This window comes from Rhea pennata, chromosome 12 (assembly GCF_028389875.1).
Source record: "Rhea pennata isolate bPtePen1 chromosome 12, bPtePen1.pri, whole genome shotgun sequence".
Taxonomy (NCBI): Eukaryota; Metazoa; Chordata; class Aves; order Rheiformes; family Rheidae; genus Rhea; species Rhea pennata.
In genome coordinates, this window is record NC_084674.1 from 13,436,287 (window position 1) to 13,461,676 (window position 25,390).

The window sequence follows — 25,390 nt, forward strand, 5'->3', positions numbered from 1 at the left end:
ACTACTCATAAGAAACAAGATTCTTCCCAATTTTACAGATTGAATTTTTACACAGAGCATTTTATAAGGAAATGATTGTTTTGCCAGAGAAGAAGCTGAGTTTTTGCCTTCTCCTGCAACGGTGGGGAGTGGGAACAGGGACCCCGAGATTTCAGGATTCCGGGAGACTCCAGCCTCCACTGCCACAGCAGGTCTCTTGCTGCTGTGTGAGTAGAAAGCAGATTTATCAGCAAAAGAGCCAATGCCATCAAACTCTAAGTGGGACTGGGAACAGCTCTGACATTCAGAATTATTTAGGGCTTATTCAAACTTCTTTCTAAATTGATCAGCTGGATGTTTCAGAAAACTGAAAGAAAAATGCTACTTATATTCTTAAATAACTATGTTCATAACTGCCAAGGACTTCCAAGCTGCAACAGCGGGGAAAAAAAAAGTTAACTTTTGACCATGCAGCAGCTTAATTCAGTGGGTCTCTTGCTATCATGCCACAGCACTGAAACAGAACATACCAAACCTTGCAGAAGTAAAAATATATTTTAGAAATGGTGTGGATATTACTGTGATGATGTAACTACAATCTCTAATCATTCGAGGCAGTAGCAGAGCTCTTTTTAGGTTTGAAAGCAGGATTGCTCCTTGGCCAGAAATATTGAAAGATAACCCCCAAAAAATCATTTAAGCATCTCTGCCACTACTGTTTAGTTGCAGATGTAGAGAGAGGCTTATTTAAAAGTACAAAAGCTACTTAGAGCTGCATGACAGAGTACTGAAATTTACTTTGAAGAACAGGACGGGTTTTTTACATGACTGAGATGGTGGAATGTTATCAAAACATTCTTAAATCCAAATCATTCAGCTTCCTTCCAACTCCTCACCTTTCCCAGCAGACTCTGCTGGTCAGACTACAATTTTAGAGCTGAAAAATCATTAGCAATTATTTTCACAAACAGCACAAGCTTCTAGACCAAACAGGGGTGAGGACACAGCCCGTTAGGAGCTGGATTCCTTCCCCAAGGAGACGATAACTGAGCTTATGCCTTGGTGTTTGCAACTCAGAATAAGACTTAACAAGGAAGCTTTGTTACAATTGATACATTGCAATTAAGCCACGTAAATGAAACGTATATAAACGTGCATGTTAGGACTCTGATTCTTTCAGTGTTTCTCACTACCAGAAACTCTTGATTAAAAAACTGTTAGGAAAGTGTGAGATGAGTAACAGAGGAGTTTTTGCACTTAAGGGGAAGTGGGAGGGGAAGCAATTGTCAGTATCTAAATAAATGTAATACTACTGAGACTTTTCCAGTATGAGCTCTAATGACTTTCAGTGAAGGATTCACAAAGGCTTAGTAGCCTTACATGTGATATTTGTTTAAAAGCTTCTCATTTATGAACATGGAATAGTTTTTTGAAGAGCTGTAAATACTGCTCTTATCCTCTCTTTGTAACTGCTGAAAAGGAAAAACATATGTACAAGCAGGCTCCTCTGGAGAGTTTTTTTTTTTCCTCTTTCCCCCAACATAACCTTTTGCATTAAGCTCATCTAAATAAGTGTACATAAGGTGGTCTATATCACAGAAGGTTCTAATAAGAATCGCAGGTCAGTCATCTTCTAAAATTTCTATGCTTTTTTTTCCTAGTTTATCCATTTGTATTTCAATGTTAGAAGAATTAGAAATCTTTAAAACTTTCATGTTCACAGTGCTGAAGCAATCAAAGTATCAGTAACTGCTCTACAAAAGGAAATATGCTTCCTAGACACGAGAGTGAGACTAAATTCATACAGAACAGGATTTCAAACTTTAGTTATTAGGTTGTTGTTTTTATTACTTTTCTGCTAACTTATTTTTGTATATGAATATTCATATATTTCTATTTTGCAAACTTTTTTGATCTGGGGTGATCAAAAAAGTCAGGATAGAACATAGTGTGTGTGGTGGGGAAATGCTGACTGTGACCTAACGCAATTATTTAGTTTGCTTTATGAAAACTCAAGGAAGGGATAAGTTACTGGGGAAGAAAGGTTTTAAACAGAGTTAACAGAATTAGTATTACATATTCTGTGTTCTCCAGGGATGTCTCTAGGAATAAAAAACACAACCTATAAAAAAGTAAACACTTAGCTGTTTAGTCAGTAACAGGACCTTTCCTTTCTTTAGCTGTAGATCCATTTTCATATTACAGATCCACTTTTCATACTTTTGCTTTGTGATTTCCAACTTATTTTGACAGTTTCTTTAGGCATCCAGGACAAACACATGCAAGCTTCAGGTATTCTTGAAATATTTTATTTTAAAGCACTTCAGACAAACTTTGATTCAAAAAAAACCTTCTCATTTGTAAAATGAAACTATTTTAAAACAAAATTCATAAAGAAAATAGACTGTTCTTAAGCATCAAATTCAGTTAGCACTTTTGTTTTGAAATCTAGAGACAAACAAAACTGATGGGTCCAGAGCTACATGCCTTATATATACTCATAAAAGGGAGAGTAAGATGTTACAAACATCATGGAGCATCTTACTGTTGACTAAGATAGAGGGACACTTGATAGTTAACTCTGTCCTGACAAAGCAGTCCAACATTTAAATATTTTCGGTCCCAAAAGAGACAAACCATTAACATCTCTCATTCAGTTAATAAGCCAGCCTTGGGGAAAGGTTCAAGCCACTTCAAAGCATCTAACTTATGAATAGCTCTTCATTTCATGTACTTCTCCTGTTGATCAGCCAAGATCTTTGCTGAGGATTTGGCATCATAGAAAAGTTCATTTATTTCTTCAATATGCTCCTTTTCAATGCTGTCTTTCCCATTAATCTTGCCAAGTAGGTTAGCTGGCGTCAGTAACTGCACAGCATACCTGTGATCAAACGCAGATGAATGAATAATTACAATTCAGTACATCTCAGTGACTTGAATATAGGTATAGTTAGGAGATACATTAGTGTATATATATGACTCTTTATCAGCAGTTTAAGGTCATCAAGACCTCTACCAGACGTACTTTTTAAATGAGGAAATGAGAGGAATATTGCTATTTTAAATGGTAACAGTTTTCACAGATCACATGTTACCATACAAGAAACACTTCCAAATGTGAATTAACCTACTGCGCTTCTAGACCCAGTCATACTTAACATACAATGGAGAAAATCCAGCTGGGCTCAACTTACCTTAAGGTTGTTTTTGTACCGATTTCCCCTAGGTGGTTTAGGGCTTCTTCGCTAATATTAATTCCTTCTGTCTGAGCACGAAGTTTAATGATCTGTTGGGATAAATGAGTAAATAAACCTGCAAAATTCAGGCAATAGCCCAAATAATTAGTATATTATACTACTTAGTTTAGTGGCTGGAAACTCCATCACCTTAGAAATGAGATATAAAATTAGAAGAGACAGAGTTATCCTCATGTAGTTTATCACCAAACTAAAGTAGACTTGTAGAATTTCAAGTCTTTGAATAGCTAACATATAATGTTGACAAACTGATTATTATACAAGGTGGGTGAAGTAGCGTGTCTGGACTGCTAACCTCTCATGATAATCCTGCATGGTTAGCTAAGTATGTCTACTAATGAGAAGCAGAGTATGGAAACTTACACAAGCAAATTGAAAGAGTCTGCAGGAAGCAACACTGGCAGCTGGAGTCCTGCAGGCAGAGCTGCATCAGTTTCCAGATCATGCTGTGCATCACCTCTGCTATACAGCACAGCCCTCCAGTAAGCCCTACAAAAAGCTATGCTCTTCCCTTAGCAGCTCACAACTTTTTATTCAGCTGACAAATAAGATGGTAAAATAAATCAAAAAGTTACTTTCTAAGATTCACCTGCCCCTGCAAGAAGAGGAAAAAAAATCACTCGGAATAATCTAATCTTTAAAGAACAGTCTCAGGCTTGTACTAGTTTGAAGATCTTTACAAAGTTGGAGAGCAAGATATCACCAAAAACCTCGAGCGTATAAAGCTGTAACAAAAGTGGCACAAGTCTCTCGGTAGTCCGTATTACCAGCTGAGTGATAAGGGGCAGACTGGATAATGATGTTGTGTTGTAGTGCTGAGATAACTCTGGAACTGCAAGCCTCATATAATACAGGTATTTTTCACTTTGGCAGCTTTGTAAACAAGATATCAAGAAGCGCTCGTTTAAATTAAAGCTATAAAAATGCACCAGAGTAGGCAGGGTAGGGAGCAGAGAAAAAGAGGGGTGTGAAATGGCAGAAACTTGTGCTAAGATACTAGTAACAAACATGGTAAAATCTATTTCAAATTGTAATTTAAATTTGACGATTTTTTTTGTATTCTGTATCAACCAAACATCACTCTCCAGTCATTCAGATGCTGCTACTTTGTGCTCACTTCTTGCTAGAAATAAGATACCTTCAATACTCCTTTTTCTTTTTTAAGGGCTTAAAATAATGTTAGTAACCTTTTATCTAGCAACTTCATAGACCCCTGCAGAAGGGCAAGAGCCAAAGAGCAGTGAGCGCTCAGACCAGTGCTACACAACATAATTTCTACATTATCAGTACAAAGTACTGGTTATGAACAAAGTTTCAGTAAGTATGTGGGCAGTTCTTGTGCTGAAAATCAAATCAACTGTGAAATCCAGGCCTATGAATCTCACTTACACAAAACATCAACAAGGAAAACTTCTCCTAGCATGAAAAAGAAATCTGAGCAAAAATATAAAAATAAGATGTCTATAAATTTATCTTTTTCCTTCCCCCATAGCTGTATTTAGTTACAAACTCAAGTGCAATAGCCCTTCCTCCCCTCCCAAGGGAAAAGTCATTTGAAAGCCTTAATTCAAGGGAGTATGACTATTATGGGACACAATGTCTGAAATATTTTTAGCTTTAAGAAAAGCTACTGTAAACAATTCCTTCCCCTCACTGGTAAAGAAGGGTAGAAATCACAACACTTACCTAGCTCGTTTGAAAGTGAACAGTTCAGAAGCTGTGATAGCTCTTTAAGAATCTATTATCTGGCACAGTAACACAGCATACTAGCTGATAAGTATTTTATGTATATGTACATATTTATACATATAAACAAAGTTTAACAAAGTAAATCAGAGTACATACTCCTACTATGCTAACTACTCAAAATCCACACGCAGTTTGGGGAAGTCCAGACAACAGATCTTTTAAATCTCCAGGCTTTAAGTGAAAGTCACACTTAAAAACTGGTTTTGTATACAGACAAAACACAATCTTATTAAATCCCTTGGCTGCTTCCACTGTAATCTATCCCAGAGTGCTTTGAAGTATCCTTTCAGGTACAGAAAAATAACTCCTGAGCATTGGTTCGCAACAGTAGTATGTGAAAAGCTCCTCAAATCAAGTGAAATGAAGCTTTGCCACTCTGTGTATATTCGATAAATGCCTCGGCTTCACCTTGGCACTTACCCAGCAGCAGAATACTACTATCTTGTGACAAGGCTCTCCTCCATTGACACTATCTCTTAAATCATACAAAGAATTGACATGATAAACCGTAATGGCGCCTGCATTGTGTCACTTCACAGCATTGAGACGCTAATGAGGGGGATCTTTGACTTGATGCATCATAATGGCACCCAAGCTTTATAATCGATACACAATACGCTGTGATGGCCCCACAGGAAAAGGTTCAGGCATTCAGAAGTGTATCTCTGCAAGGTTTACTGTGCTTGCATTTTCAAACTTGACTAGGAACATGAAATACATTTAACTTGCAATTTCAGGGAGACAGACTACACAGGTAAAAGCTATAATATAGAGAAGGGAGGCAAAAAACGCAGTGCATGAAGTTGTATTTCACAGCCCTTGTCTCTTATGTGGAGAAACAGCCTGAGGTCTGGAATCAAAGGCCCTAAACTGTAACACTTTGTTTCTTAACAACTGAAAAAGCAACCTGCAGACTCTATGGAAAGCATACCTGTATGAGAGAGAAGATAAGCTAACAATTCACACCGTTTCACACAAGTGAGATGTTGCTTCCAGCTCTAGACAAATTTACCAACATAACTCATCAGTGGGTGGAAATGAGACCTCAAAACAAATTGCACTCACAATTTTAAACAACTTGTAAATAGTTACTAAAATGCCATACATTTAGGAATTTGTAAGGTTCTGTGCACGAACCCTGCTGACACCACAGTCAAACAGCTCTAGAGTAACAGCATACAAAGAGATGTACTAGCTATCCCAAGACATTTGAACTCCAGGGAGTTTTTAAAAGCTCCTTTTAAGCGTTGTGCATACCTGCTTCATTTCTTGGGGTGTATACAGCATGGTTCGGATAATCATCACTCTGTCCAGCAAATCCAGTGGTATTCCATGAGGAGATAATATATCCTCTGTGCCTCTAAAGGAGGAACCAAATAGAAAGAAATTAGATACTAATTTGAGTTCAGTACATTCATTTGACTAAGATCAGTAACAAGTGACTAACGCATCTGCTCTTTTACCATTCTTGTCTTCCCCTAGAGACACACTCCCCAAACACACAGCCAGGGAATATATCCTAGTTTGAAGTTCAAACTGGGCAGCATGAAGGAAACAAATGCTATTTCATATGCTCTTAAAGGCATCACTCACTCAAAAGAATAGAGGTAGTGCTTGCTTGCTACTGCATGCTTTCTTTCTCTTTTCTCTATATTGTATCTTACTATATATTTTCTATAACATTCCAAAGTATCTTCCAGCAAGGAAAAAGTCATTCTTCCTAAGCTGTTTAGCAAAAATCAATAGAAATGATATGCAGTATCAGACATTTGGGAAAATAATTTGCTCGCTGAGCAAGCCATTACTCTGTTCAGTCCTCTTCCCATCCCCTCCAATGAATACTGCAGTGGTTTACTTTCCATACCGGTAATCTAGCAAGTTGAAAGGTGGAGATCTGTGCATGAAGGCTATAGCAGGATCTGACCTTCCCCCATTTTACTTGTTTGAAGTACAACACCTAACAGCAAAGGCTGCGGGCAAAACAACTCTTGTTTTTCTGAGACAACCAAGATTTGCTGGGAAGTCAGAGTGAACAATATGCAGATTCCATGGGATCTATTAAGATCTCAGATGAAAATGACAAAACACTAGTAGACAACTATGTTCCTAAAGTCAGTGCCAGCATTTAGGCACTTTTTTGGTCATAGTCTGCCATGGGAAATGAATCAGTGTCCTGCAATCACCTCTTGCTGTATTCTCCAGTAGATGGTGCTCTCTTTTCTAAAGAGATTGTTTCTCTTAATAGGTTACAGAACCAACTGTATTATACACAATTAATCTCTTCCCAAGCCTTTCAAGAGCCATCAGTAAGTAGCTAGATCAGAGCATCTCCAACTACTTGACAGAGTAGTATACAGTTAAGCATGTTGCTTTTGAAGGACTTAACTTACCAACATTAGAACTACTGTATAAATATCATCCTTTCATAAATTACAGGTTTCTCATAACAAGAACAGCAGTGAATCCATGATAGACATTTCACGCATTGGCCAAGAGAGCACCACCATGTCCACCTTAAATATTTTTAAAGGACTTACACTTTGACTTCTAAGCAATGAAAACAGAGAAAGATTAATACCAGAGGAGTCAGTAAAAGAAATTGCTGGTTATACAGCTGAGTTAAATCAATTTAAAGAGTAGCTATCTTTGCTAATGGCAGCTTATTTAGATGTAATTAGACCTAGACGACAAATTAGCAGTAGAAGTTAAGGAAGAAGCTGAAGGAGGTGAGTCCTTTTACTGAAAATGCAAGGAATGTATTGTCTGGGTGCAAAATGTTGAAGTGGGGGTATAAGCTGAAGTAAAGAACAAATTACTTAGCATGACCAGAAAAATAGAAAAAGACAGACTAACATAGTAGGAAAGAATGAAGAGTAAGAAGAGGCTAAATTGTGACAGCCTTTAACAGTGAAAATAAGCAGCTTAAGTCTGATGCAACAAAGATAGGAGATAGTGTAAGGACTCAGAAGAAGCAGGAAACTATGGTATTAGAAGTTTGTAACTGTAGTGCTTTGAATGTTCTTAACATGCAGACAAAAGGTGTTAAAGGTATCCAGAAAGAAGGGTAATTGTAGCAGAAAACCCAGGATATAAGATTGTTCAGAGGCTGTCAGAAGAAGGACATGTTGGTGCAAGTAAGAGGAGGAATTCCATTCTGCTCTAACTTGGCCACGCTAGCACTAAATGCTTTTCCCATCACAAAGCTCGTAAGAAGCCTACAAGTACCAACACAGTTTGTTTAGCTATGCAGGAGATTACCACAGATAACAGCATCAAAGACAAAAAGCCTTCAAAAATTGTAACTTTTTCTGTTGATACAGCTAACTCTAAGGTTTATCAACAATGCAAACTGAAAAATTGAACTTTAGACGTCTTACCTGATAATGCAGTTTCCTCGGTTGGAAGCAAAGATGACAATGGGGGAAATAGAAGATTCTAGTGCTCGGTGCAGGTATGTGAAACATTCAATATCCAGCATATGAACCTCATCTACAAAGAGTACACCTGGGACCAGCTCTGCGATGCCTTGATCAATGTATTTATTTACCACCTTATTTATCTCTCCTCGAAGTTTGTCTATCAGAACCAAAAGAAAGTATGTTAGTCGTTCTGCTAGTGAGCTATAGGCTTGTGTGAAAGACTTAAAGATGAAAAAGTTTCCCTTAAATTTTCTCATGGATTAGTATCTTACTGCCTTACAAGGCAAGTCGCTGTAATGCTACAATTCAGTGGCACTTAAGACTGAACTAAGTAAGATCTATGGTTTCACTCTTGTATTGAGTAGACACCTGTGCAACAAAATATTCTCAAATCGAACTCCTAGCACTTAACTAGGATTATCTGTCCACTTGCATTGCTTGTGAAACAATGGTGGTGATGGTGGGAAAGTCAGTCAAAGATTAATTTAACAAAGTTTTCAAGCATGACTGAAAAGAACATGACTGAAAGAATAAAATATTGCTACTGTATTTCAGCAAAGCAGTTGTGTTCATTCAAAAAAAAAAAAAAGCCATATAAAAATTCTCTGAATGTATGCCATGCAAGATGTTACATGACTAAGTCTAACTTTAGAACAAGCAAAGTGACCTCTGGAACAGAAGAAATACTTCAAAACAGCACCATTCAACTTACGTATTGAAACAGACTTTGATCTGAATTTAGATTAGTCACTTATTGAAACATCTTTTCTTTCACAGCAAAAAGGAGAATAGATCTTTCTGTAGATCTTTTTTCCTCCAACGATCTGTAGGTATGCAGAGCAGCAGTATTTCGAGCTTTAAGTCAATAGGCAGCTGGTATAGAGGAGTCAATGCAAAACCAAACTAATACTGGAGCCTCTAGGAGCCATGTTTGTGTTCCACAGAAATACAGCATGGTTGCTTCATGTAAGAATGCAAAGGATTTGGGTTTTTTGTTTGTTTAGTTTAGCAAGTGGTAGGAAATGTGAACCTTGCACTCTCTGGCAGGAATATTTTTGAGGAGGAAAGTGGCACTAGCATTCTGACTTCTTTCTCCTCAAGAAGCTGGATGCAGAGTGCAGCATACAGAGCATCACTACACATGTAAAACAATACTATGGTGTTACTGATTCTAGTTGCTGCAATTCAAGCAGCTAAATCACTGCTTTATGAAATTTGAATATTTATGAATAAATATTATGAAGGCATTCATTGTTAGAGATGCTGCATGAATAACTCCATTTTAATGCCCTTGTAATTGGCAAATATATAGGTTCTGTTGGACTAGAAATATGATTCAGATTCATACCAGTAATTTCAGTTTTCTTAGGCTTCATCAATTGTCCCATCATAGAAAGGATGTCTTGCCCACCCTATGAAAAGAAAGTTACAGTCCAGCTATGAGGTCTGATAGTGAAGACAAACAATCCAAACAACGATTTTGTAACTCAAAGATTGATTAAAGAATCAGATGCTTTATTTCAAGCAAAGGTTGATTACTTGTCAAAGGTTCAGTCACTTCACTGCAATGATATTCTAAACATAATCGTTTAATTAGCTACCTCCTCATCCTTTCTTTAGGCTTGCTCATTTGGAGAGCATAAGAGACCAAACTGAGATACTCTCTTAAAAATTCATCTATTTTTGTCCCACAGAAGCTCACAAGAACTGACAGGGTCAGGGAAACAGACACTTGAGATTGCCTGCTTGCACTGTAACTGTTAAACCTGCCAACACAGGAACAATTATCCTTGATTTTATCACGTAAGTGATTTTGTTGAAAAAAAGGATGTTTATTTTGAAATGGAGTAGGTTAAGTGCTTGTGATATCATACTGGGGATGTCAGCCTTTGTTTAAAGATACTGTATTGTCATTGGCTTTTGTTTATGACAGAAGCAGAGTTCCCTCAATACTGGGTTTATTTTAAGGTACTGCAAGCAGTAATTCTCTTATTTTCGATTTCTTGCTGCGGTATGTGCAGAGCAATACTGCAAAAAATTACAAGGGAGTTTCATGAAAAGTTATGAAACACTTCTGAAAGATGCAGGGACATTAACAGAATCTACAGCAAAGTCAGAATTTAATGACCATTTATCAAAGTGCTTGCAGTTTCCTTTTCATGGCCACAAAACCAGAAATACAGAGCAGAGAAAGTTAATCTGCATTCGGAACTCCTGATAAATAAAATGATGCAGACCTGCTGGCTGTTACTACCTCAGTGCTTAAGCATCTTTTCTTCAAAACAGAAAGCAAAAGATCTCTTTTCCCAGTGGCAGCCTACACTACCGTTTTTTTGCAGGAGATGGTGTGGGAAGGAGAAAGGTAGGTCTAAATGATGCATTAACTGTGAAGGCAGTGGATCCCAAGTATCTGTGTGGAAACTCTTCTATAGATATAAGGCTGCTCTCTATGGTACGAAATGTGCTCTGACACACATTAAATGACGAGTCCTGAACCCTAATCTAGCAATGGCCTCTCTAATCTGTGTGGAAATGAGCTGCAACAGGTCCTCCACACAAACAGAGAGGGGAATCAGACTGGCTTTCAAGGTAAGACTTACTGCTTTTCCTACAGTAATGTCTTTGCAACGATTTAGGATATCTTGAAGCTTTCTGCATCTCCTCATTCTAACTCTCCATTGCATCTTTTTCAAATAGTTCTTCTGTAGAGACTTAATCTGTGGAGTCAGATACCTGAGGTCGAGCATTGGCCACGTCCAAGTCATGCAGGGTGACATCCTGAATAATTTCCTTTTTCTTGTGCACATCACCCTTTGGCAAGGGAACGTACTCTTCAGCTTCAAGGTCAAATTCCGTAGCATAGGTATCACACCTGCCTTGCCTCTGAGGAAAGGCAGAGAAGAGAAACCCAAGTATAGGAACAGATCCAAAGCAAAAACCTTGAAAGATACAAACTTGAGAAAGGACTTGGTTCACAGTTCTAGTACTGACAAGTTTCTGCTAACAATTCAGATGCCCCACTCCCTGCTTAGCAACAGGCATATCCTATCTACTGATCAAAGCTCAAAAACCCTGTTGAAAAATACCTGACATTTTCAGTAGTAAGAATATTCCACTCTTCTCTCCCCTTCTTTTAACTGTATGCAATTCTTGCTAAAGGACAAATCCAGCAGATTAACTGGAGATTGGAAGAACTGTTCAAGACTCCTTTGTAGGTGGGTGATTTATTATATGATACAAAATATTATGCTCATCCGTTAAACTGCAAGTATTGCTGTACACAACATTTTAAATCAGATATAAAAAGAATACTAACTAATGCAGTATTCCTTTCTACATGTATATATCTTGTGGAGAAAATACTAGAAAGATAAAACAAAGATTAAATACACTGCACATGTCAGCCTGAAAATGACTAAAGTTGCTTGTTTCTCCCCTCCCCCTCCCCCCCCCCCCCCCATTCCCTTAAAGATGTCGTGATCTTACAGAAAAGAAAACTCATCCAGGCAGCATCAGTGATAGCTTCCTTGCCAGATGACCTTAATTGTGAACAAGATGACCACGTTCTCTTGGCACAAGAGAGATTTTTCTCTCCAGATAAGAAAAACATTGTGCTCTTTTTAAAACTTTCATGTAATCATTCCATGTCAATTAAGGTTCATAAATCAGAGAGCCTTCTGACAAAAGGAGAGAAAAATCTGCGAGAATACATCAACCTGCATGGAAGTGCAGAACCATTCTTGTTTTTACCTTGACAGCTCCACTGTTTGCTTCAATGTAAATAACATCACCTGTTTCCACTCGCTCCTTCTGCAAGCTTTCAAATATGCTTGGGTCCAGCTGGAGGCAAGTAAAATTCAAGGTTAATCAGAATAGCGCCATATTATTATGGTAATAAAGGAAAAGAAATTTAGTCTAAAGGTTCCTTCCATCAGACAAAATTAAAATGCAACTACCCCCAAAAACACATCTAGGATTTTATAAAGCTGTAACACTCAGTATCAATAGAGTAAAACTCACCATAACAGGTGAAAGAAGATGCATAAAACTTTTTTCTTACAAAAAAATCTGCTATCTGAAAGACGTGACATAAATGCCAAAAACTTAATGACACCTGTTCCTATCATAAAATATGCCATTGTATAATGTGGCAATACATTCATACATAAAATGTGGCACTTGCATTGCTTTCTAGCAAGTTTTATATATATAAAAAAAAATCTGGCTCTTGCTTCTAGAGCAGATCACGCAATCTCTTAAGAGTGAGTATCCCCTGTGGAGCTGTGTAAGGGAGAGCAACATGATATGGAATATATTACATGCTTTTGCTTCTCTTAGTATCTGTTTATTCATTTCTGCTCTGCATTTTGTTGTTTTCAGAGTGAACAAATGCAAGTCGATACTTAACAGACAGGGACAGCTTTCAGTTCTCTCTCCATGTTGTTTAATTTTCCTGTCAGTAAAATGAGTACGAGATTTGTACAAGAAAACAATAGGAAAGTGGGTCTGAGCTGGCAACATACCAGCTCAATTTCTAGTTCTCCATCACACATTCACTAGAACATATCTCCTCACACAGAAAGAAGGGATGTGACAGAAGGAACATTTTACACTGAAGCAGGCAAGATTTACTGAAACTATCCTCAAAAATTCAGTTGAGTATCAGAAAAATAAAACCAAATGCGCTTTCTTGTACAATTGTTATCATGAGCATAAAGCTATACTTGTGGTCAGTGCAAACATGTCACAGACTGAGACAGGTCATAGTTTAGCTTCTCATCTCAGGCCCTTTGTTCTATGGTGTTAGAAACGCTGTAGAACTATTCAGAATCTCTTCCTGCTTCAACTCTCCTTTGACTCACTGAAGATATACAAGTGTGTGCTGCCAAACAGGAAAATAAAAGGTACCACTGCCTTAACTTTGGAGTTATCCACAGTCCAATTAGTAGGAGAGAAGACTAACACCTAGATATTCTAGATAAAGTGAATGAACATACATTCTTAGAAGTAGGATAAAGTTGTCTAGCAAAAGAAACAGGCTCCTGGCATCCCCCTTCTATTGAGATGGATAGCAAGATCTTAAAATGGAGGTAAGAGCCGCTTTTTTTTTTTTTAAAAAAAAAAATATAAGCAAAGGATCATGCAGATCTGAAAAATTGGATTCTACCATACATACCTTCAACTGCTTAGTCCCCTTCGCAGTTTTGAGTCCTATAATTACATGGCTGATAGTTTTGCCATATCCCCCCATAGGATTTTCAGTCTCACACGGAGTTAGCTCTGTGACTTCTCCTTCATAAACCTCCTTGGTCTCTTTAATCCTCAGTCCTGCAAGAAATTATTTAGGATAGTATCAGTACGCAAATCATTGGCCATGTACGTGCAATTATTCTTACTTAGAAGTCTGCTGCATTAATTCCATCAGAATGTAACCTGTTACTAGGCTATATTACGTTCAGTGGTAATTCTTTACATTTTTAAAAGTAAAGAGACCAATTACTATTCCGTTCTAGGTAAGAATATTCATCCTAGGTCTTGAGAGGGAAAGCTGAGCCTAAGTTCTGACCTGCAAAGCAATTTATTAAGCTCTGAGAATTTGTTTTCTTTCTGTCCTCTATTATTAGTTCTTGAAGCAAATGTCAGTATCTCTACTTTTCTCCATCCCCCTAAAGAGATTTGCTTGATTTGCTCCCCCAAAAGAGGAGATTTGGCTGATTTGTTTAGATACACTAGAAAGAGAGAAGCTGTTCATCAAAATTCTGAAACTAAAATCAGTAACACTAATTTAACAGGGAATCTTATGCAATTTACCTACCCTCAGAAAAACTCTGACAAGCGGGGAAAAAACAGCAGAAAAAAAATAACTTCACAAAAACTTAAATTTAATCAAGTAAGTTAAAAATAACAAAAATTGATTAACAGGTACTGTATTAGAACCTCTTTAGAAAAAGTTATTGTACCATTTAAAATATTTTTCTAGTTAATAGCAAAGGAAAAAAGGCTAGGAAAAGTTTACCAGACTCTGCTACAGTCCAAATATAAAACTATTTCAAAATAATTGACAGCAACATTTACTTTGTAGTTTTTGAGATGGTTGAGAAATCTAGTTATCTGAGTATTTTCTATGCTAGTCACAACTTCTGTAATTGACTAATAACTAAATAACTAAGTTATTTTAAATTGGTAAGCAATACAGAGCTGAAGAGTTATATGGTTACAATGTTCCAAAGAAAAACCACTGTCATCACCACCACCACTACAGTATGCAGACATTCTAACTGCAAGAAAGTTCAAAGAATCCACATCTGAAAGGACTCTATAAAGTCAGTATTTTATGAGACACTCATGCCGTACCAAAAATAATGAATGGGCTGTAACAAGATATAAGGAAGTCACCCTGCACAGTCTGAAGTTATTAGGGCTTTATAAAACTTTCCTTGTTTCATAACTTGTCATTTTGCTTTGAAATAGATCAGACACTTCACCAGTAATCTTGAGTTGCTGATAGGAAAATATAAAGGACTGACAAATACGAGTCTGTCTCCCTCTACTGGACCCAAATTAAGAGTAGGATTTGAAATGTGAGAAACAGGTTAATTGTGAATAACATAACAGTTTCCTGATAAGAAATGTTTGCTTTTCCTTACCTAACACTACAGGAAAAAGTGTTATATAAATTAATTTCAGAAATTTTTAAAACGTTTCTCATATATGCCAAAACATCTGACAAAAAAACAAACAAAAAAAAAAAAAAACAAAAAAAAAACAACTCTGAGTTACAGAATTGACCTAGACAAAGCTGCATCATATAGGCTACATAAGCAAGGAGTATGGAGCAATATATGAATCTGTAGAGTAAAATGATTAGGGCTAAGAAGTGGATGTTCACAGGTTTGTTTTTATTTATTTCTTTTCCCCGACTCACCTTTTAAAACTTTGAGCCTCAGCTCTTTCCTAGTCCCATAGATTAGAAGCCCACTTGTGTTCGGAGTATATTTTGCATGTTTCTAAAGCACATCTTACAGTTTAATTTAATCTGAAAAGAATCTGGGTCACACACCATGACTCTGCTCTGCTCCGCAATGCAAACCAAAGCTGAGTCAGTAGGGCCAGCTTAGAGATTTGCTTCAGAAGCACAATTCTGATCTGAACTAACGCACTCATGTAGATGCATCCATAGAAGACACTTACAGATGAACATGATCCGAATAAAGGTAATCAATACTGTTCCTTTATTTCAGATGAATCTACATGTATCAGCTATGAACTTCATTTCTGTAACTAACGAAGACATTTCTTTCTTAAAAATCAGAAGAACGAATCTAAGGAGAAAATTGTGGGATATTTCATGGTTTGGCTCAATAGCACTGTATGGAGTTAAACAGTGCTTGTCTGATGTACTGGCATTTACATCTTGGAGATACAGGGAACAGATAGGCTATTTAAGCGGCTATTCCAGTAGCTATTTTTTACTGCAGCCGAACCCTAACATTAGCTACTGTCAACATCCTTGCCAGCTGCTAATAAGCTACATACAGGATTAATCACTCTCTGCTAAAGTTTTTTTTAACCTGTACGATAACTTCATCTTTTCACTCTTCATTCTGTTTTTTGTTTCTTATATACCATAAACTCTCTACTATACCCGAACAGTGCTTGACAATTAGACTATGTCCAGTCCACTATTAAAAGATTCCCAACACGAATAATTCTGATAAAACAATTATTAAGCTGGCACTGAAAAACAAATATGAAAGAAGACAAATAATACTACAACTAGGATCCCTGTCTAGAGATTTACTGTTATCTTGGCCAAGAATTTTAGTAAACTGTGAGTCTCCGCCATTTCCTTACACAACAAGGGGTCCAAACCAGTCAAACTCCGTTGTTTTCATGGAAAAAGTTTTACATGAGAGACTGATGTTAGTACCTCAGATCATAATTTATAAATTGAGGTGGCTAAATCACCTGAAAGCAAAATGGATGATATGAGCAATAGATGATGAACATACAACCTGCTGATGAGGAATTATACAAAAAGATATATAAACTAATTCAATACATTAGGTACTGATTGACATGCGAGCTGAAGTTTCTCTTGCACCCAAGTTACTGTTGATGTTGCACAGTGCATACAGAATTTTTCAGAAAGTGTACCCCTTTAAATTGTTTATTTACCAGACAATGAATTGAAACATAATTGTTAAATTTTAAAAATGATTTAAAATGTTTCATTACAAAAAAAAGTGCTTACGAGTCTTCAAATATTTTGGAGATTTTTTTTTTTTCTTCTTAATAAAGGTCGTGTTATGAAAATGTGACAGAGAATTCAGCAGAAAGGAATAAAAAGTTCCATCTTTCACTAACACCAATATTTGTTTAGTGGTTTCTCTCTACTGACATTCAGGGAATGCAGGGAACTAACAATGTAGTTGGCTGTTAACTACAGAGAGTTAAAATACCACTATCTCTAGAAATGACAACACAGATGGCATAAGTTTCATCTGTTGGTTCAAGTTTCAAAATCTCTGACAGGGAACTTCATCACATCAAGGAAATATTGCAGACTATTCAATCTCTAGCTTCCCTCCCCCAAACCCTGCCAGATTCATGGTAACTAGGAGACCAGAGACTACTGAAAATTACTTTCTTATGAAAGTCAATTGAGTACTTTGGTTGCACCAACGAGAGATTTCTTCACCTTATTGCTACCAAATATTTGATGAACAGGATGAAGTTTGAGGGGGAATCATAGTACAGAAGCTAACTAAAAAGATTAACTGTTAATATATGTTCAGTACTAATATCAATTAGGCCATCTTTAGGCAATCCTCATAAAACAAGGCCCACTTCTAACTACATTTATCAGCTGTCAGCAGCAATTATATAAGAGGTTTTAGATACTCAGTGAGGTTGTGTTGCAAATTTAACCAACTTACATTAAGTTTGTAATAGCCTTGTATCTTCCTCTAGAATCAAGGAAGATGTTATTTACTTTGCCAGCACTGAATTCTCTTTATGCTTACCTGAACAGTAAGTCAGGCTGAACAGTGCCATTTGGGAGTCCCTGCTTAAGCCTGTTTGCTTAGTAGGGTGAAATCTTTAAAGGAAAAAAGGAGAGAGCATTTTGCTTTCTACCAATTTTTCTGTTAACACACAAAAAATAAAAGAGCTTTTCTTTCAGCTTTTTTGAGACCCATAGGCAAAACTAAGAAATGAACTTGGAAGATAAGAGGAGAGTCTGGCGAAGAAGAATGAACCAAAATTACTACGGGATGACACAATGACTAAATTGTGTTTTATACACAGAAAACCTTACACATTCCACAAGGTGTGGAAGAGGTTCATCCAATTGAGATGAACACTAAAAAGAAGAACAGACTGTGACCTGACACTCACTAAGGCCATTTAGAAGCTTTTCCTGTTTAGATTACTGGGTAAAAAAAAAAAACAGCAAACAAAAAAACAGAATCACACAAATACTTAATTCTTTTGGTTTTTTTTTTCCCTGAAACTTACCAATTGCTCTCCGAAAGTTTTCCATTAGGACTTCTGTTTTCTTGATCTCAGTGGAATAGACCTCACTTCCAACCATAGGACAAAAGGGAACTTTACTCCCCAGTTCCTGAGCAATAGCTAAAGCCAAAGCAGTCTTAAAAAGAAGAAAAAAAAAACTTAATTTTTTCAAGAAAACAAAGGATTCTTTCTTCACAGCATTAACTTTATACATCACATCCTATTTAATTCAAACCATCGCTTTAATACTAAGCCTGTTCTGTCTAACTTGCAGACTTCTCATATATAACCTCCACACCATACCAAACAAATTCAGCATACACACAAAGTGGTTTTTATCATGGACTTGTAAAACACTTTAAAGAAACAATACCAGGCATTTGAATTTGACATCTGGTGCAAAAGGCAGTAAGTCTTAAATAGCAAGAGGAAAACAAAACAAAAAAACTTTCAAGGTCTTTAGTACTAAGTTAACTTTAAGACTTTTCTTCAGAATTCATGTTAAGTATGTGTTTGGTAATCTATATAAGATAGTTTCATACTAATGATACCTGAACAAACCACTGGATACTGTCATTGTTGATGACACGGCAAAAATCAAAACATAAAGCAAGAAACCATGGCAATACAATCACAAGAAAACTAGCAGTAGATGGAAGTCTCATGCAACTACTGCCCTACAATGGTTTTGACAACAAGTTGAATTAAAATAATTTAGGGATGCTTTACGCTATATCAAAAGAAAAATATTACCTTGCCAGTTCCAGGAGGTCCTGCCAACAGCACAGCTCTGCCAGCCATTTTCTTGCTTTTGATTAATTCCACTATAACCCCACAAGCCTATAAATAAATATTTAAACTGTTAAGAAATGTATTGCTACAGTATCTTTCATTCCAGTGTTATTTAAAGTATTCAGAAATACTAGGCTTTACAAACCTACTAAAATTAAAGAGGATTTCAGTTTTATGCATAAACAGGCGAAGAAAGATCAGGAAGACCTACTTCTCAGAATCACTGTATTTGCTGCAGAGATTAAGAAAAAAGTCACAAGCAACAACACTCAGATATAAGAGCAGAGACTTCTGCCAGTCCTAGGATTCCCCAGTCCCTCCCAGGATTACGCACACGCGCCAAGGTTTAAGAATAAAGCACGGAACGACCCCGGGGCTTTCAGAAAGACGGAAGGGCTAAAGCACGGGCCCGGGGCCAGTCGCCAGACTGCAGCTCCGGGCACCAGACCGCACCTCCGGCCTGGGCCGGGCTTTATTGCCTCCGGTACCCCACCGTCCGCGCCTAAAGCGGACCTCCCAAGAGCTGCGGCGCGCGGGACAGCCGCGATGCTGCTCCAGCCCCCGAGCAGGGACGGGCCCGCGGCAGCGGGGCCCACCAGGGGAAGGGGCGCCCGGCCCGGCCCGGCCCGGCCCGCCGCCGCCGCCGCTCACCTCCCGCGCGTTCTCCTGCCCCACGAGCCCGGCGCCCGCCGGCTTGGCCGTGCCGCTCTCATCCAGCCCCAGCCCCTTGACGTGGCTGTGCGCGGCGATGCGCTGCGTCTTCGAGGTGCTCTTCACCTCCTCGATCTTCATGGCGACACCGCCCCGAACCGCGCTCCCCGCACGCGGCCCGCGCGTTACCAAGGCTCCCGGCGCGCGGCCGCCCCGCCCCGCCCCGCCGCCCCATTGGCCCCCGCGCCGCCGCTCCCGACCCTTATTGGGCGCGGCGCCTGCCTGTCGCCCCGGGCGGGTGCTTTTCTTTTAGAGTCCGTCCACCTACTTCCGCGCGCGGCGCTTCCAGAGGGCCCGGCCGGGTGCCGTCACCCTAGAAAGGCCGGGCCGGTGCTAGAGCGGGCGCCGTCGCGCCTGGAGGAGAAACTCAGCTCTTTCGGTGCTCTAGCTCGGGCTGGAGCTGGTGCTTCTCTGTGCGCCATGGGGGCTCCGCAGGGCCCTATGCCCGGACGACGGGCCCGAGGCCTTCCCCCAGGAGCGCTTTCTAGATGCTTATTGAAGTAGCTGTTTGTCTGCTAGGTGCCTTTCACTGGGTGCTTTCAGCTCTCCGTGTAATTGAGAAATAGTTACGTTTTTTTCTGTATACCCAAAGCGTTTCTGTAAGCTACTGTGGTTTTAACTTGACTTCACAGCATAATGTGCTGTACCAAGACCTAAAATGCCATTTCTGGGGTTTATGATTTCCTGAAATGAGGAAAGAATGCTTCATCTTCTTAACAGGTAGCTGCAAAAACTTGCCCTTGTTTTGTTAGCTCTGCAAGGCTACAGCTTTTGTACCTTTATATTCCACTGCAGTAGTGATGCAGGTGGGGGTCTAGCAGTAACTGTGCTGTGTCTTTTATGTAGTGCTTAAATGCCTGAGGTGGATGTTACTGAAGTTTGAGACACAATCTTGGAACCTGTTACTCCAGTGACATACCAGTGTTTATCATCCCTATTTGTAAATACTGGTGCTACCATTAAAAACAAAGGGGGGAGGGGAGAAAACCTCTTCTAGTGGTGAGTATGTTGCGGTTTGTGCATTTGATTATAAAATAGTGCCTGTGCTTGTAATCTTTAAGGCTAGTGGATGAACAGGGTACGATGCTGGGTTGCTGTCTGGTGTGCCAAGGGGTAACAGCAGCTGGGCTCCTCTGTAGCCTGCCAGGGAGAGTTGCAAAAGCAGCTGTGTGACAGGATGAGGTAGGAGAATGGCTTCTAGGGATGATGGGTTGTGCTTCAGTTTGCAGAAGCCTGGTGAACTCTTTCAGCTGTTCTCTTTTTGTCTAGGGGCTTCCACTGGTTGTCACTCAGTAAAGAAAAGACTTTGCTATTTGTTGCTTTCTTCTTCTGGTAACTTGTTCTATCAATTTATATTTACATAATTAGTTTAAATTGCAATTACAATATAATTGCACACACATGTAGTTCAACACACTTGTCAGGATATCCTCTTACATGAGTGCTTAGTTAACTTGTATTTGTTAGGTTCAAGAGGAATTCTTATCTTGTACATAATTTAAAAAGTTTGGGGGTTTTATTGGTTTTTTTATTCCTTTTGGGGCTACCCTAGTCACAAAGTACAAATACCTTATATACTAAACTGCAGATTCTCTTTTGTAGAAGAGCAAATAAACAGCTTTGATTTTGCTAGTGCATTGAATTGCTGTAAGTATTGTGGATAAGTCTGGTCAGTTTTCAAGATTTGCTAGTCCTAGGAAAGAAAACTAGCAAATTCCCCAAGAGTTATGCAGCACATGGTACACCTTTAAAAAAGGAAGGGCTGGTAGTAGGTGAAATACATAGCCATTGGTTAACTTAGACTGAAATTGTCCCTGCAATCCATGTTGTTTTCTTGTTTAAAGTTGTGGTGGGGCCCATTTCTGAGGCAATGGTGTTTCAAAGTTTATTTGGTAATATTTACTTGTTTCTCTGCGATGGAATTCTGAGTATAAAACTGTACAGGACAGAAATAGAGAATTACTGTTAACTTTCATTATAGTTTAGAGGAAGAAGAGGAATATTCCATGTATTTAAAGATCAAATATGCTTCATAAGAATGTTGAACTTCAGAAATACTAATGCAATTTACAGATTATTTGATAAAGATTGGTAGTGTACCCATTTAATGTGGAAGGAAACTGAAAAACAGAAGTGTTAAATGTTTGTTTAGTGCAATATGATGTCTCCAAAATAGAATTGGAATAGAGCCTAACAGTCAGGCTGCTAGTGACCATCTCTATTCAGTAAATAAAAACCTAGTGCCATGATGAAGGCACAGCTCTAGTACTGACTGCAGAAACTGTTATGAAAATAATTTGAGTTTTTATCTGCAGTAAAAGCTGATATTTCAATACAAAAAGAACAAATAAACAATTGTTTGTTTGACAGAAGTAAGGCTGACTTCTCCCTCTTCCTTGCTAAAATTGGTATCACTTAAAAGAGGTTTTTTCTCATCCATAAACTATGAATGATTTGGCACATCTTACTGTATTGATTATTTACTCATTCTATATGTTCTCTGAACACCGTACTGAAAATGCAGTTAAAGGGCAGAAAGGAGTACTTTTAGGTGAGGGAAAATAAACAATAATCCTTCAGACCACACAGGATTAATTGTTTATTCCTCAGAAAGAGCAGAGTAGAACTGGAACTACTGGAAAGCTTAGAACTGAACTTAAATAGCTCAAGTGATCCATTATAATTGATGTCTGATGTGTAGTTATGATGCATCAGCTTGGGAAATAGTGAACTTCAACCTAATGTGACTTTTATGATCTTGACTAGCTAACATGTTTATTAGAGACAGGGTGAGTGAATGTAACTTTTGTAAGGCGTGAGTTGTCTTTCTCCTTTGTCTATGCCAACAAATGGAACATGAGTGGGCTGTGAGACTGTTCTGTCCATCTCATGTTATAGATGCTTTGAGCATAATTTAATATTTCACTAGCCAGTTAACCAGGAAAAATAATACCTGTCGCTAACAGTCTGAGCTATTATTCCCCCGGTTTAATCAACTCATTTTACCAACGTTTCTCTTGCCCCCCCCCGTTCGAGGTCTCTTACTTGGCACAGACGTCATGTGATACCCGATGTGGGAGCTGGAGACTTGAGAGCTGTTTTCCTAGACTAAATGTTTGAGGTTACAGGACATGGCCTAGTTTCACATAAGCTTTCAAATTTCAATGGGACATGCTGAATCCTGAAACTGTCAAATAGTGTATTATTTTTAGAGTGAGAGAGAATATGTGTGTGTGAGTGTGTGAATGACCTTTACATTTTTACCCTATCCCAAAAGTCTGACTTCCTGCCCTTTCTCCCCTGAGTCCTTGAAAACGTTAGCAATTAAAATGAACTCTTTTAAGGAAGAAATTCAGTATAGGAGAGAAGAACTGAAAACGGGGGGAAATGGCAACTGCTACAAACTCATTGTTTCATGACAGATGCAGGAAGATGTGGAAGAGTTGGGATTCTTTCATTTTTTGCCATGATCCCCTCAGTCTTAGTAATATCAAGATGTGTGCGATTTCCTTCCCTGCCCCACAAAAGGAGCTGGAAGCTCTTTCTACTTTTCATCAAAGCAGTGGGAGTGAATCTTAACAAACACTCTCTCTCAACTCCCAAATTTGTAACTAATTCTAAAATGCTAAGCTAACAGAATGAAACTGTCTAAACACACAAAAGTGCTCATGTATTTATCAGATTTCTCCTCCTTGATTTTGGTGATGTGAGTGTTCATTTTATAGGTGCCACGTGGACCTTGATCTTGCAAAGATGGTATTTCACAAAATCAGATCCAGAGACAGTAAATTCCTTGACAGAGGTGTTTTGAGTGGCATCAACAAAACTGGTCACTGTGGCACACTTAGCTAAAGTGTAAGTTATTTAAATAATAATTTCTCTTCCACACAAGGACAATTGCCGTATATAGAGACTTTCAATTCTCTTCTGTATCAAAAGGAAGAAAAATAAGAACAAGTCCATATTCCCACTTTACACCCCTCCTTCTTGCAGGTCAGTTTTAAGAGTATAAGGCTGTTAAAGAAATGCAGCTGACCTTGAGCAGTAAAGTTAAATTGACTTTCCCATGGATTTGTCTTCCTTCCTTACTCACCCTTAACAAAAACAATTTTATTTATTGCACATGAGTATCTGTATCTCTAGTTGGCTGGGCAAAAAGCAGCTCTTGCTCTGCTTCTCTGGTAAGCTGGTAGCCCAAGTAAAACGGGTAATACCCGAACTCATGTTGTAGCCTTTTGTACTGTGTGAGCTGTTGCATGGGTCCCTGCGTTTACCTGATTGCCAGTGTTCACAAGACAGGTATTCATTGTCAGAGCTTGTTTGAATGTAGCCGGTGTTTTAGATGTGCTGGGAGGACTGACGGGTAATGCATCAGCCTTTTGCTTAGGAATTGGACCAAAATGTTGCCTTTTTTTGATCTTTTGTGTTAAATGAGTTCAGAACAATCTAATAATTAATGCAAAAAAAATTAGACAATGTTTCTTATATGAATGCGATGTAATATGATATAGTGGTATCTATGTGGATTATAACTGTATAGGGCCTTTTCTTATGGGAATAAATGCATACTTTTCCTTAACTTTGCAAGTGTGCATTGATATAACAGATTGAGACGTTCAGGGCAGTGAAGTGCTCATGAGCTATGAAGCCTGATGATTTAACAGGAAACTATTCAAAGCCTGGGAACTTGGTTTGAAAAGTGACATTACGGTTAATTCAGCTCCCATGACAGAACTCCCATCAAGCTGAACTGTTCTGCTAAAGAAACTGAGTAACGAGGCTAGCTCAACCCACTGGCAGAAGCCTTCGAGTTCCTTTCTCTCCTTCAGGGAGATCGCTGCCTCACAAAACTGCACTGGGAGCTAAGGAAGGCTGCTGCTGTGGGGGGTTTCTCCTCTCCCCCCCTTCCCTCTGCCGCTGAACCACTGACTGTGGCATCTCGACTTCTTGGTGTTTGGCAAGGAGGAATTAGTTTGTACCCAGTTTTAAAGCTCTTTGAATTCTTTCATATTGAAAGTGCTGTTATATGAGGCAACTTTGTAACAAAAAGCCTGGGACGTGGAGTCAAAGCCGAAGTTAAATCCGTGGTACTGCGAACAACCCTTACGTTTTAGGGTCAGCTCCTTCATTAGTTATTGATACGTGAATGCTAAATGCTATTAGCAATGTATATTACTGTACATAGGGAACGGGGAAGTGGCGGAATTGCGGCTCCGAGCGCGCGGGCCTGCGCCGGCGGGGCGCCCGGCAGGGCCGCGGGCCGCGGCGGGTGTGGGCCGGTTCCCGCCGGTTCCCGCCGGCGCAGGCCCTTTAAGGCGCGGCGGCGGCGCCCGGGCGGCCGGAACGGCGGCGGCGGCCGGAACGGCGGCGGCGGGGCGCGCGTTGCCGCAGGGGCGCTGTTGGGCGCGCACCGGGCGGGTGCAGCGCCGCCATGGCCGCCGGGCCCGCGGCGCCCCGCCGCCTCAACGTGAACGTGGGCGTCCTGGGCCACATCGACAGCGGCAAGACGGCGCTGGCGCGGGCGCTGAGCACCACCGGCTCCACCGCCGCCTTCGACCGGGCGCCGCAGAGCCGCGCGCGGGGCATCACGCTGGACCTGGGCTTCTCGTGCCTGCGCACGGCGCTGCCGCCGCAGCTGGGCCCGGGGCCCGGCGAGCTCCAGTTCACGCTGGTCGACTGCCCCGGGCACGCCTCCCTCATCCGCACCATCATCGGCGGTAAGGGCCGCGCCGCGCCGCGCCGCCGGCCGCCGCGGGGGCGGGGGGATCCGCCTTCCGCGCGGGGCCGCGCCCGCGGAAGGCCGCCCGGGCCCGCGGCGGCGCGGAGCGGCGCTGCCGGCCTCCGCCTCGGCACGTGCTGGCGGCCGGGGCTCGGCGCCCCCGCGGGCCGCGGCGCCGGGCCGCCCTGGCGCTGCGCCCGGCAAGCGGCGGGGGGGGGGGGGGGGGGGGGGGGGAGGGAATCCGGGCC

General features: G+C 39.9%; 2 protein-coding genes across 3 annotated transcripts in view; one reads left to right on the top strand and one right to left on the bottom strand.

Annotated features, from left to right (window-relative positions):
• Positions 1–2,272: 2,272 nt before the first annotated feature.
• Positions 2,273–19,557, bottom strand: RUVBL1 (RuvB like AAA ATPase 1). Its single transcript, XM_062585448.1, has 11 exons — positions 19,364–19,557; positions 18,674–18,760; positions 17,924–18,056; positions 13,581–13,732; positions 12,155–12,244; positions 11,138–11,287; positions 9,753–9,816; positions 8,363–8,561; positions 6,243–6,345; positions 3,174–3,265; positions 2,273–2,860 (listed from the first exon to the last, which is right to left on the bottom strand). The coding sequence occupies exons 1-11, from the start codon at positions 19,502–19,504 to the stop codon at positions 2,701–2,703; spliced, it is 1,371 nt and encodes a 456-aa protein (XP_062441432.1). The 5' UTR covers positions 19,505–19,557; the 3' UTR covers positions 2,273–2,700.
• A 516-nt stretch (positions 19,558–20,073) lies between these two features.
• Positions 20,074–25,390, top strand: part of EEFSEC (eukaryotic elongation factor, selenocysteine-tRNA specific) — a 134,039-nt gene continuing 128,722 nt past the window's right edge. Inside the window, exon 1 of one of the 2 annotated variants that reach the window (XM_062585823.1) lies at positions 20,074–20,143. In XM_062585823.1, the coding sequence (XP_062441807.1) occupies positions 20,113–20,143 (31 nt within the window). In that variant the 5' untranslated portion in view covers positions 20,074–20,112. Of the gene's footprint in view, positions 20,144–24,843; positions 25,141–25,390 lie in introns of those variants that run through there. The other variant, XM_062585822.1, reaches the window with a different exon arrangement.

Bases quoted from the DNA above. Each gene is read 5' to 3' on its own strand.
- RUVBL1 (XM_062585448.1), bottom strand. From the start codon at position 19,504: ATGAAGATCGAGGAGGTGAAGAGCACCTCGAAGACGCAGCGCATCGCC. The intron at 9,817-11,137 runs GTATCTGACTCC...TTCTTTTCATAG, and splicing joins TGGCCAATGCTCGACCTCAG to GGTGGGCAAGACATCCTTTC. The intron at 3,266-6,242 runs GTATGCACAACG...TTATCCCAACAG, and splicing joins CACCCCAAGAAATGAAGCAG to ATCATTAAACTTCGTGCTCA.